General features: G+C 43.9%; 1 protein-coding gene across 6 annotated transcripts in view; it reads right to left on the bottom strand.

Annotated features, from left to right (window-relative positions):
• Window positions 1-14,039, bottom strand: part of MAP3K13 (mitogen-activated protein kinase kinase kinase 13) — an 82,450-nt gene that overhangs the window by 22,394 nt on the left and 46,017 nt on the right. For all 6 annotated transcript variants that reach the window (XM_035899970.1, XM_035899971.1, XM_035899975.1 and 3 more), the window contains one exon: window positions 6,361-6,935. In XM_035899970.1, the coding sequence (XP_035755863.1) occupies window positions 6,361-6,862 (502 nt within the window). In that variant the 5' untranslated portion in view covers window positions 6,863-6,935. The remainder of the gene's footprint in view (window positions 1-6,360; window positions 6,936-14,039) is intronic.

Genomic DNA, 14,039 nt, shown 5'->3' with positions numbered 1-14,039 from the left:
CGCCTGCCGATTGACTGCTCTCCAGGCATGGCCAAGGAAAGCCAGCTCCCATTGTGAGCCAGACCCCAGCGCTCATTATGCTCACTGATCCAAAAAAAAATAAATTAAAGCATTGTTAATCTACAGCAAAAATTTCCTCCGACTTGGCAGGGCAAAGTTCAGTCCTCAGTGCGTGTTTCTTCATGGACACAAGTCTATTTTTCATACCAATATATGCACTTGCAAACTTACTTTGTACAAAAACATTAAGACAGCGCATGCAGCTCCCAGCTGAAATGCCTCATAACTGAGCAACTCCAGTAACCATGGATTTGCAGCGGACAGTCCCTATGCTCAATTTTCAAGACTACGATGCCGCTGCGAAGGCGCTATCGCCTACCAGCAAATGTGTCCTTTGGTATTGAAGCAAGAAATGCCTGCCCGTGTAAGAACCCAACAGAAATTGATGCACAAAGCATGCTGTGACCACTGTCTTGACCACAGGGCATTCTTCTTCACCAAACATCTGGAGCAATTTTTTGTCACGATACTTATAATGGGTATTTAATTCTTTAGACACTTAGACATTTAAAGATGGCTCTTTAAATAAGGAAAACATAAGCAGAGAAGGAAATTCATAAACGAATTGAGAAGATCCCTATTTCTATTTAATTCACAAGTGCAATGCTTCTGAAAGAACATGGCAAATACAGTTGATTTTGGTGTTTGTTGATGAACAGTATTTTTACATGGGCAACACTGAAACCGTTGTGTTGTACTGAAATAGCTGTTTCTTCACATACGAGAGGACTGCCTTTCCTGTATAAAGCACACAACATTACCATTTACTTCCCTGAAGCACCCAAAGTTTGTGAGCAGTAACAGGTAACTACATTGCTATCACCTAGGAGCCCTAATTTGCTCTTAACATTTCCTATTAACCTCCGCAACAGGAAAGGCAGAGAGAGATTGCAAACAAAGCAAGCAAAAGTTCAGGCGCTTCCTCCTGCAAAGTGTTTTCATATTTATTTGCTAAGATATATCCTTTCCCATCTCCCACTTGCACCCTGATCATCAAGGGCACAATTCAGGGAAGAGGTTTCAGGGTAGCAACAATCAGTGAGACATCCTACATCCTTGGGAATTTCAAGAAGGACAAAGAGTAAAACTGTATGTAAAGTAAGACAAAAATCCAGAAAAACCCTTTCACTGTGCAGGAGCACATTACTACGTTTCAAGACGGCCAGCATCAGTGATTCATTTGGTTCCCATAACATGTCGAGCACTGAAAAGCTTCCCAAAGAAACTAATGCTGGTGGAGAAAAGCACTGTACTACATTCAACTGAACACCAGGGTTTGCTAGTGATGCAAACCTGCATTTTTCTACTACAACCCAAATCCACCAATTAAAAAACACATCTAAACTACCCTGTGTATGTGCTCCCTACAACCACTCTCAAGGACAACAGGGTGACAAGGGTCGGTATTACAAAGTTATCATAGAATCATTTAGGTTGGAAAAGCCCTTTAAGCTCACCAAGCCCAACCGTTCCCCTAACCCTGCCATCCCACCACTAAACCCTGGCCCTAAGCACCTCCTCTGCCCGGATTTTAAATACCCCCAGGGGTGGGGACTCAACCCCTTCCCTGGGCAGGCCCTTCCAGTGCCTGACAGCCCTTGAGGGGAAGGAATTTTTCCCTATGTCCAACCTAAACCTGCCCTGGCACAACTTGAGGCCGTTTCCCCTCATCCCATCACCCGTTCCCTGGGAGCAGAGACCGACCCCCTCGGCTCCCCCCTCCTCTCAGGCAGTTGTAGGGAGCAATTAGGGCTCCCCTCAGCCTCCTCTTCTCCAGGCTGAACACCCCTAGCTCCCCCAGACGCTCCCCAGCAGCCTTGGGCTCCAGACCCCTCCCCAGCTTCCTTGCCCTTCTCTGGACACGCTCCAGCCCCTCCATGTCCTTCTGGGAGTGAGGGGCCCAACGCTGAACCCAGCATTTGAGGTGTAAGTTAGTCTTATCAGTCCTGCAGAGAGGCAATTGGCAAGGCTGGAAAAGAGAGGACTCAACACACTGCCAGCTAAATACAGCTGAAAGTTGAGACCGTGCACATCACCCAGACAGCAGGTTATAAACAAAGCTTTCCCCACCACCTGTATAGACCGTCCACACCACGCTGAAGCAAAGAATGATGAATTACGGCTGTCCCAGCAATGGCGCATCTACACAGCACATACAACAAGAAACACTGCACGCAAGAGGTGATGCAGAGATCTGTGATCTCAACCAACAGCTTGAAACAGAAAAGGACTTGCATAAACCATCTGCAAGAACTTGGGTGCATGGCTATGATGACTAACCACAGTGAAGGCAAAGTACCCGTCTAGAAGAGCAATGCCTCAAATGATCAGCAAAGTGGCTAGGAAACACATCTGGAGGCACTAATCAAGACTACACAGTACTGCCAGCCATGTTCAAAAAGTCCATTAACACTGCTTGGCTAAACGTCCTTTGAGACTGCCCAGACTTCAGGGCTTGCTACAGCTCTCCTAGCACTCCCACCTCCTCTAGCAGAAGAGAGATGAGGATATCTCCTATCAGGACAGAGCAATTTTTATTCCAGACTCTTCTGGGCCTAAAGAAACCTGCGGGATACTTCCCTTAAATAAATTAAAGTGTAATAGCAGCAGGAAATAACCCAGCCGCTGCATTTTAGAGCTTGCATTTCTAAGGTGATTAAGAACCATTTGAGTAGAATGATGGGAATCTGTTTCCCATGGGGAAGAAACGCAGGAGCAGCCTGAGCCATTGAGTCAATCTATTTGAAGCAAATTTTTGCCGTTTGCCAACGCTGGCTACTCGCCAGCATTGGCATTATGACAAGAAGCATCTCTGGTTTACAAAAAAACCCCACAAACACAAGCACACTTCATAAAGCACCCTGCTCTTCAGGTTTACACAAAAATGCGCACGATGATGGTAAACACGTAACTTGTGAAAGGGAAGGTGAAAGCAACTCCTGAAGACAGATTCTTAATTCAAAGGAAATGGCTAGGAAGTCTAATGAGCCTGTAGAAAACACAAACAAGCCTTACTATAAAGCGATAGAGTCCCAACAATCCAAATTAAATAACTGGTAGACGCAAATTAAAGAACTAAGTATATCTCCCTGAACGCACTCACCAACAGCCTTTAGAAAGCAGCGTAAAAAAACCAGAAAAACATAGTCAGGAGTGATTTTATGGGTCAAACCCCATATACTTAAACTTCAGATAACCAGCTGGCAGCCACTGAATGATACAAAAGCAAACACTCCCTGCTGGTCAACCAGCAGACCACCCTGTAGCACCTTCCAGCTGACCAAAAGCTCCACCCAGTGCGGGTCCTCAAGGGAAGCACAGAAATGCACTCCTCTTGATGACCATCTCAGATACTGAGAAGGGAACTGGAGGAGTAATTTCAAAAAGAAGATAATATGGAATCACGTAAAAGTTCTTCTCATCTTCGCCCCCATTCACCAAGTCATGAGCCAAGCAATACAGTTGGCTTCACAGGCAATATGGATTCAAGCATCAGACATTTGCAAAGGGCATGAAACCTATTTATATTTTACTAATTGCAACCACACCACCACCATGTCCTAGAGTTTGGGCCTGCAGGAGATCCAAAGCAGGGATGCTGGTGAGCAGCAAAAAGTAGTAGGAAGCATCTGCAGGCAATGCAAAGTCCCCCATGGCTGCAGGTCCAAACTGGACTCCTACCCCAGTTGTTGATTCAGCTCAGCACAAAGGATTGCTCCTGGGTAAGGCTTAAGGTTGTTTCATGAAGGGGGGGAAAATCATCTGCACAGATCTGTGGCACCAGCCCAAAGCTGTAAATAAGCTCCCAGGGGAATGAAAGGCCACCGCAAACCTCTCTTTACTGCTGAAGGAGTCAGAAACATTTCCTCAGCCCATCTTCTCCAAACGCATAGCGCTTGCACAAACACAAACCTTGCATCCCCTGTGCTCTTGCTAAAAGACAGCAAAAATAAAAGCATTCACGTACATCAGTTACTAAACTGCTGGCTTGTATGTAGCTGATGAAACGCACATACAAAGATTTTTCTGGCGGCAAGAAGCAAGAATGAGATCATCTGGAAAAGGGAACATGAATATTCTGACAAAATCGTCAAGTCTTAGCACAGAAGCAGTTTAAAGAAGTTTATCCTTGGGTAATAGAAGTGTACTACTACCATCAGAGATCAGTCTAACTGATCTGCTCCAGAGGAAAAAAAAAATTTAAAAAAAAAAAATCTTCTTGTCATTCATGACGGTGAAGACATTGAAGATGCAGCTAAACCACACAGGCCATACATAGCAGATCCCAATTAATCTTCAGCCTTACCACATCTGTAGCCATTTCAAAATTGCCCTTTTAGGAAGGGCCTAATGCCAACAGCAAGCTGCAAAGCGTCCATGAATCTATAGCCCTGAACACGCTCATGCAACTGAGAACAGAAAGATACTTCTGTGCATACGAAGAGGAGCTCTACATGCACCCCCCAAACACAACGCGCTCTGCTGCTCATTTTCATTAGTTAGCGCTTCCACCTTTTTTATTAGTGACTTTCATACAAAAGAAAGTGACCCCCGTGGGCCATCAAAAAACATATTAAACTGTGGTCTCCAATGCGTCTGCTGTCCCAATTAAGCAAAACACAATCTCCTGGCCTCACAGGTAGCTCTCCTGAAGCTACCCATTCGAGCTTACAGGCAAGCACACGATAGCTCAGCAGCAGCCAGCGGTGATGAGAGGTCTGACCTGGTGAGACACCGCTTGTGTGGGATAGTCACAGAATTGCTGGAAGCAGCCGATGTAACTCTGCAGCTGTGTCCCTCCCTTGGAAAGTTTCAACTTCACTTAAAAAAAAAAAAAGTATAAACCAAAGGAGCTGGCTGACACCATGCCTCCTTTGAATGTCACCTGGCTGTTCCAAAGCTCATTTTCCTTCACAAGGGAGGCTCCCCAGCCAGATGCCGTCTCTTCCAAAACCCACCACATCTGATTCCACATATTGTGCAATCGCCCCAAGAGTGTTAATTCCCCATGGACTTTGCAGTCTTTTTTTTTTTTTTATTTGTAGACTCAGCCACATGTGACATACCGAGTTCACAACATGCAGACAAAACTTAGAACCAGCTTTGCCAAAGGATTTCAAATCCAAGACCACTCCTACTGAGCCCACAGGTCTGACAGACGAGAGGCTGCTGATTAGGAGTCTCCTGCCATTCTGCAGTGCAGGGGTGGATTTCCAAGCTATGAACTGGAAACGATTGACTCGAAGAAGTAGTAGTAAGTTTACTCCAAGGCAGATTCACCTAACATGTTATTTAACAGCTTTGTTCCCTCGTATTAGGAACTGTTCCCCAACCCAGCTCCGGGCTTTAGATTTGAATCACTCGGATGGGTTTTCTGACCACATCTCTTATAATTTGTCGATGCCAGAAAACCATTTGATTAATACTGAGTCATGATCACAGCAATACAGGAGACTTCTACCCCACAGTATAGTATGGTGGCCAGGCTGTTCCCATTTTCAATAAGCCTCAACCATTTCAGCTCCTTAATTCTAATGACAGCTTGTTCTTCTCCCATCTGCCACTTCCCTCCCCCTGTGCTAGGGGAGAAATTAGACAGCAAAGGCACAGCAAACTCTGCTCTTTAGCCTTCAATAACCCGTAAAGATCTATGTATGCGATTGACTGGGACATTGCTTATTCCCAAACTACATATTTTTTATATATATAGTTATACTTACACACACACATACACATTTATACATCTAAATGAAAAAGGTATAAACATTAAAGGACATATTTCTGGAAAGGGAAGTACTGAATGGTATTTAGAGAGTAAAATTACCCCTGAACAAAAAGACATAAAAGTTAGCATAATATGCCCACAGAGAAGCAATATTTCTGCTGTTTGGTGGTCAGCTGGGGACAGCCTTCACGTATACAGGAGTAGAAATACCTATGCCTGTGTTTTTTCATCTGGCATGAAGAAAATGCAGAAATGAAGTAGTTATTACAATCCCTGTGTTCAACACAACTCTTTCTGGTCCTCCCTTACACAAACACTTGGTTCAGATTCAGACCTTGTCACAACAGTCCAAGGCATGGGGCAGAACAGGCACTTGGTTTTGGCTCCATCATGAGCTGCCTCTGCTACAAATGACAGCTGTTGGCTGTACAGTGCAGGATTTCTCTTTGCAAACCCATAATAGGGCTGCACAAGACAAAAATGGTCACGTGAAGATGAGGAAAGCAACCCAGGGCTTTTTCCCAGCTTTCCACATGTTCCCCCAGAAGCAATATGGGTTTGCTTCCCCTACTTACCTTGCTGTTGCAGTTTGTAGTCTGTGGAGTACGCCTTTCCGATGATGTTCCACACAGGCCTCAGACAACCGAAAAGTCCCTCAAGAAACCCACCACTCCCACTGCCTGATCTGTTGAACTGGACTTTAACATCATCTGCCCCGCTGTTGCTCTCTCCATCCATAGTGTTCCTGTTGCCCTGAGGAATGGGTGTTTCAGACTCATCCTGCTCTCGCAGCTGCAGCACGCTGTTCTCAAATTGGTCCCTAGAGTCCTCGCTGATGCTGGTCAACACTGCTGCAGTGACTGGGCTGCTCATGTTTTCGATGAGGTCTGCCTGCAGCAAGCCCTTCTCACGCACATCCTCTATGAGCTCGGGGGACGGGTGGTTTCCAGTAGGTGCATGTTCATCATGTAACCTGCTAAAGTCTTTATCTTCACAGAAAGCCTTGCCGACCGAGTTTGGAGAGGAAGACAAGCTCAGGCGCTCCTGAGTACTGGCCATGATGCTGTGAGTGTGCATCAAGGAGATGGTCTGAGGTGGTACTTAGGGAATTAGTACAACACAATTCAGATGTGACAGATGGACCCAGTACCTGAAACGAGTGGAAAAAGAACAACTTTCAATTTTTTATTTAAGTATTTTCACTATGAGCACTTTCACAGAGGTGAGCTGATAATTAACTAGACATTCCAGACAACTGCTGATACTTAGTAAATAATTACTGCCCTAAAAGAAGCAAATAAATTATTCCAACAGAAACTCCACTCACACAGTACTCTCGGTAACCTACTGCAGCAATTGCCCAGTAAACAAACACCACAAGTTTTAAACAAAAGCCTAAAGGTCAAAACCGTGAAAGCCTCTTTGCAGCAAAGAGCTGTTGCTTCATGGTTACTATAGCATTTATCTGACTGAAGTTGATCCCCCCGGTGTTTCCCAGCTCAGGTATGGTCTGAGTCCAGTCACTGTTTCTGGGTCTGGCACAGCCCACAAGCTCAGGATTCCTCTGCAAACCCTTGAGACAAAGCGTTGGAGAAACAAAGCACAGTGATACAGGTACCTTGAGTCCACTGAGGGATGCTTTGCAGCCACTCCTTCAGAGCCCCAGCTAGTTATGACCATCCTGGCCCTTTAGTTTAATCCAGGTTCAATGTTGGAAGATACATTACATTCTCTAATCGTGTACATGTCACCCTCATAAACAACTAAGAAATACAGAGCTTCATGGGAACAGCATCTCCCTCCTTCCACAAGCCTGAAGAGCATCTCTTCCCACCGCTCTGCTTTCCCCCTGCATGAAGCTCCTGGCAGTATGCATGTAAATTCAGAGCTGGTGTCCCTTTTTAAAAGTCCCCGCCAACTCTCTTCTCTTGCTACGTGCTCCACTGAAAGACACTTTTTCCAGGATCCAGCATAGTGCCACCTTGCTACAGGGCCAGGCCGACAACCGAGGGTCACGGTGTGATAGCTGCCCACTGCCAAAGCACTCTTCTGGGGTAGAGCCACTTCTGAAACAAAAGTCTCTAACTTTGCACCAGAAGTAATTAAGCGCATTCAGCCTGTAACACGGAACAAAGTCCAATTAAATTCCATATGAAGTTGAGAGGGGGCAGGGGGAAATGGCATTAACATAAACTATTTTGTTAAAAATTAAGATCAGTTACACAGGGTGCAAAGTCCCGGGCTCTGCAAACAGCCACTGAAAGGAAGAAAGAGGTGGCCAGGTAGCACGCAGCCAATCGAAAGGGAACAACTCAGTCCCATAACTTCTCAATATGAGGTCATTACAGAGATGAGAGATAACGCCCTCAGCCTGCTGTACGAAAAGCTCATGCTTTGGGAAACACATTAAGGATTAAGTCAGACTTGGAGGATAAAATTGTTTTGCTGGTATATGGCTCTCAAAATACACTATCTAATAAAGGCTAGGATTTTGCTTTTACCTTTCTGTGTAGTTTTCTGACTTCACAGTGCACAATCGTGTAAGATTTAACAGGGAAAGAACAGCTTTTCATGTACATTATTTCAAATTTTCCTAGTTTCTAAATGGATTATCAGCATTGTACGTGACTCCTCCTCTCTCTATCTCCATACTGCTCGGAAAGTTAAGCCTCCCTCTTCCATCCTGAGCTGCTGAAGCACCACAACATATATACATATATATATATATACACACACACACACACATATACACACACACACACACACACATATATATATATATATATATAATGCTGCTAATAGCTGCTAGACTGCCCTGGCCCTCAATTCACTTCTACTTGGGTATTTTTGCCCTACAGACAACTGCAGTCTCCCACCAAGATCAGGGCTCAATACAGCAATCTCAGGGTTTGACCTCAATAAAAAGATGAAGTTTAGGCAAGTCACGTGCATTTTCTGTGCTGTATGGTAGGCTGATCACGAAATCACAGGCATATTGGCTGGAAAGGATCTCTGGAAGTTATCAGGTTCAACCTTCTCCTACCTGCGGCAGGGCTATCGGAACACAGCTCAGCCACAGCTATGACAACCCAGCCAAGAGCAAACGCCCAGATTCGGGGACATTGGGTCTATTACCAGATTAAATTGCCTTCTCCAAGACTTACCTGTTTCAAATAAAAAGCAGCCTTTAAGCACAGTGCCCTGCTGCCGTATATGCCACCGTATCTCCTTTGTGGGAAGAGGAGGCATACAGAAGTTACAAAATTATTTTCAAACTGGCATGATACAGCCTTATTTAGGTACTTACATAAGCAACCTGATTTTTCAGAGGTGTAGTGAACTCATTGTTTTGAGAGCAGGAGACCGCAGCATTTATTTTAAAACAACTTCCTATCAAGCCAATTTGAAGTAAAGCGGCCTGGATACATCAGCAGGGGGCAGAAGGCAGCTTCTGCCACCATGCATCAATGCTGACTTTTTGAGGAAATTAATTTTTTAAATTATTTTATATTACAGTAAATGCAGCAATGTGCAGCCTCTTGCCTTAGCAAAATTTGATTTAACACAGACAAATTAGGTTGTCTTCAACCTTGCCATCTCCTCAAACAAGGGATGAAGAGCGTTTTTCACGCTTTATCGTCACGCCTTCCCTATTCTTTTGGTCAGAGTTCCAAAGATATGGCTGAGATGGTTCATGTTGAACTCTTCCCAATAAAAAGAAATCTTAGCCTCAACATTTCCTTGAAAGTTTAAAGTTTCATTATATAGAGACTGCTTGCCATTTGGGGTGTTTATGACCTATGTGTGCCTCCTTAACTTGTACAGTGAAGAGCATCGTCAAGCGGCATTCTGCTGCTACCCCAGAGATGCTCCTGCTGTAGCAGAATTCAAGTCACAAGCTGAGAGCTCTGTGTGTGTAGGAGGACTGCGTGCACGTTTAAGACACTCAGATTTCACGAAGCGCTGCTGCAAAAGCAGACTTCAAGGCAGACCCTCCGATTTGAACTATTTTGAGGAGTTCATGCACTCTGCAGCTAAGAAATTTATTTTAGGTGTATAAAGAAATGTGAGGCTCAGTGTAATTTTTGTACAATCACAACTTGTAAATGACGCCATTTCCAGGCAAAGCATTTTTCCAGCCAAAATCCCACCATGCCCAGACAACAGGAACACAAAGTGCATTTCTTCAGAGAAGAGTGAGCCTGTACCCCAACACATTGGACAACCCGAAATGCAGTTTAAAACTATCAGAAAAGCAACAGTTTACCCAAATCAGCACCAGGGTGGGTGAATCAGTTATCACATGGCATGCTCTTGTGTTGCCCGGTATGTGTCTGCTCCTGGAAACATCCATCTAATAAGTGTTCTCCCACATATGGAGCAACCAAAGGATGCGGCTGCCTATACAAGCCCAATATTTATGAGTGTCAAAGCAGTGGTCAGGTTTGAAGACATGGCAGAGTCAAACAAAGGCCTTGCACAGACCAGAATGGAAGTTTCTCCTTTAAAAAGAGCAGTGCTAAAAATAGAGTAGCAAATCACAATTCCAGATATGGCACACAAACAAAATGTTCGTATGCTGTAAAGGTTGCATAAGTACAACGTGGCCAGTACTCAGTTTCCTACCAGCGCAGTGTTTGGTAATATTAAGTTAGTTTCCTTGAAGCACTATTTCCTATATTACCCAGTCAAGCATATTCTATGCTTGCACTTCCAATACATGAAGGAAATAAAAGCAACTGCCTGACTCGGTTTAAGGGCTGAAAAAAAGAGCAGATGGCAGAAGCTAGCTGGCTGATGGACATCAAATATTAAGGACAGAAGATATTCCTGTCCATGTCACTACTCACATCCACGCCCTGGAGTTGCCTTCCTTTCTCTTGGTACTCAGCTTGATTCCCTGCTGGCTGCATGAGGTACAGCAAGGTTAACTACACCTTTCTGCACTGGTACACAGCTGCAATTTATGTCTGTATCATCTCAAGACTACTCCTGGCTTGGGAAAATACTTTAAAATACTCTAGAATCTAACAAAATGCAGAAAGCATGCCTACGAAGTATAGTTATCTTGCCACACATATCATGCAGCTGAGTTCTCCTGCCCCTTGTGATTATCTCTCAATTTCTACACAGAATTTTTACAACAGGTTGACAAACAGTCCTCTCCCATGTCTTAACCTTCCACACTGTACAACTTCAGCACAGGAAAGCACTGAGAGCTGCTGCGTTGGCAAGTACCAGAGCTTTGGCTGTCACTCCTGACCCTCTGGGTTTTGAAACCGCATGACTTTGTTACATGGGATTCCAACAAACTACTTCTTTTCCTGGTCTCAGGGTGAGGAAAATGCTGTATGAGTGGATCAACTACTCCTTATGCTGCAATTTTACGGTTTTATGTTACTTGAAATATAGGCTTGTGTTTTGCATGGTTGTTTTGAACACAAACTGTAATAGCGGATTTATTAATAGAGAACGAGTTACACAGCAAAGTGCAACCTCTTTGTTTTCGGGGGGTTGATTTTGTTTTTAAGTCACATTATTCAGAAAAAGGAATTGCAAACGAAAATATCCTGAAGCTTCACCCAGAACCGCTCTCCCTTTCTTTCCCTTCTCCAGGAAAAAAAAAAAAAGGCGCTTTATTTTGTTAGGTTTTCAAAATAGAAACAACGCTATTAAGCTAGCCCTTATTAACTCGGTGCAGGCTAGCCCACGTTACAGGCAAATCTTTAAGCTAACTATGGAGTAGCCCAAGGCAAAAGCTTGGGTTTTTCTAAGCAATCAATCTCTTTCTCGAGACAGGCTGCTCCTTCAGGGGCGCATGTTTCTTCCACATCACAACATACGCCCCAGGAACGCTCGGCCACAATCCAGCCTTATTTTTCAATATTTCAATTACGACATCACCAAAACATAATTAATTTCTGATAAAACAGTTGAAAATTCTTCATCTGACCCACTTGAGATTTTCTGACTGTCACTGCAAGAGCTCTGAAGGCATTTATGCATGCACCCTAACTTACTGTACAAGAGAACAGCAAACTTATCTGGGAAAAATGGCTTTTTTGCACTTTACCTTGCTCTTTCTGGTTGTCAGACAACTACTACACTATTTCTGTACCTCCTGCAGAACACTGACTGGAATATATACTTTTAGCTCCTTTCTCCAGTAAATATTTGGATGCCACCCTGAAATAACTAACTTTTGCAGACACCATCACCACCTCCTGAGCTATGTGGTAGCCATTGCTTAGGGTTCACAACGATCATGATAATTTTAAAATGTTAACAGAATATTTTAACATGGCCATGGGCATTAAGCACGTGAGATCACAAACATGTAACTACGTTGTACGTAGCTATGTCCAATATTATCACAACAGAAGCTTGAACTCATGTCTGCTGATTCAAGTTAGCCTTTACTCGATATATTCAGTCTATCCTAAAACAGGGATGCATCATTTTTGGCAAAAGGGATTTTTACAGTTGTAATATACTTTTGTCTGTTGCCGTATCAGTGAGAAAGAGAACTCTGTCTAGCTTTCTGGTCTGAACCCTTTCTGACAATGACAAAAATAGTTCAGTATACCAGCCAAGAAATACTCGTAATGGCTGAATTCAAGCTCTGTGCACAGAGCCAGCTGGAGGTTCGCTGTGCACCTTATACATTCCAACGACGCCTGTCAGAGTAGAAATAAGTGGCACCTAGACTACAGCCTAAGAAGAAACCATGCCACGCCAGAATGACAGGGTCATCTACCCCCTTCTGCTGCTTCCAAACCCCGAGAAAAGGCTCCGCAGGCAGCGAAACCTCCCCAGGGCAGTCCCCCCCAGTTCCCCAGGATCTGCAGCTCACCCACTTACTCCACCAGCAGCAGCACACAGTGGTGTTTCTCTATTCCATAACCCACAAACTATTTTTCCTGTGCAAATGCATCAAAGGATTTTTTTAACGAGAGCACTCTGGCAACCACCATGCTGTGGCAAGGAGGTTTGCAGCTTAACTGTATGTTGCATAAGGTGACACCAACTATTCTTTGCTTTGCATCTCTCATCTGATTCCTTTCTTCGAACAACCAGTTGTTCGCTGTTTCAGTGACACCTGAACCCTATTTCTCCTCTTAATGCCAGCTGTGATTTTATGCACTGTCTCATCCTCTACTCCAACACCTTTTTTCAAGTCTAAAAATTCCCACTCTACGTTCTCATTCACCATATAAAAGCTGCTCTGTATCTTTGATAGCCTCTCTACATCTTTTCCGTTTCTCCTATATCACCTTGGGGTTGGGGGAGTAAGACCATAGACAGAATCCCCAATTGTGGGCACACCACAGGAATGTACAAAAGGCACAATGATAATTTTTTCTCTTTCTTGCTTTCTTAACTATTCGTCTAATGCTATCCGGTGTCTAAGCATGCTTCAGGATGCTGAGCTGACTTCCATGGGCCTCTTACAGCCTTACGATCCCATTCTTGAGCAGTAAAAGCTAGGTCAAAGCCTGGTTCTTATGTACAGGATGCTAAGATTAAATTGTATTTAATCAACACTAAATCTGACTGATGTTTTATCACCCAAGCTCATGAGAGCCTTCCAGTACTCTCTGCAATTGGCTTACGCGTTTATTATCCTGAACACGTTTCTTCCGTAGCATCACAGCCTAAATGCTCTTGCTTCAGCATGTTCCCAAATGGTCTAGGTAAGGGAAGGAAGGGTGGAAGGAGTACAAGTAGTGCAAGCTCCAAAGCAGAGCTGTATGACAACTCCTTTTAGAGAAAAATGTTTCAACATGATCCCTACTCTTATTTCATACCATTTAACCAACCATTTGTCTGCAAGAGGGGTGTTCCTGTTATTTTATAGCTGTTTAGTTTCTTTAAGAGTCTCTGGTAAGTATTCTTGCCAAAATCCCAACAGATTGTATCAACCAGATCCCCCTTTCTCACATGCTCTTGACTCCTCCAAAGAAATTTTATAGATTCCCAAGGCATTACTTCACCTTAAAAGAACCATGTTGACTCCTCAAATTCGTGCATCTGCACAGGCTCTCAGCATAGGAATGAATTTCTACCTCCACAAACACTAGGCAAATATTTAGCTAGGAACTCCTTCAAGCTAAGGTCACAAATTTGTGGGGAGTGGAGAAAAAGTGCTTGATTTGGAAACAGAAATCAAGCATCCACTTTTTTTTTGGCACGAGGAACAAACAAAGCAAAAAAAAAAAAAATATTTTTGTGAAAAAGGCAGACAAAAACACAA

The sequence above is a fragment of the Egretta garzetta genome, unplaced genomic scaffold (assembly GCF_000687185.1).
Source record: "Egretta garzetta isolate BGI_Z169 unplaced genomic scaffold, ASM68718v1 scaffold448, whole genome shotgun sequence".
NCBI lineage: Eukaryota > Metazoa > Chordata > Aves > Pelecaniformes > Ardeidae > Egretta > Egretta garzetta.
This window is presented reverse-complemented; position numbering and strand designations above follow the sequence as displayed.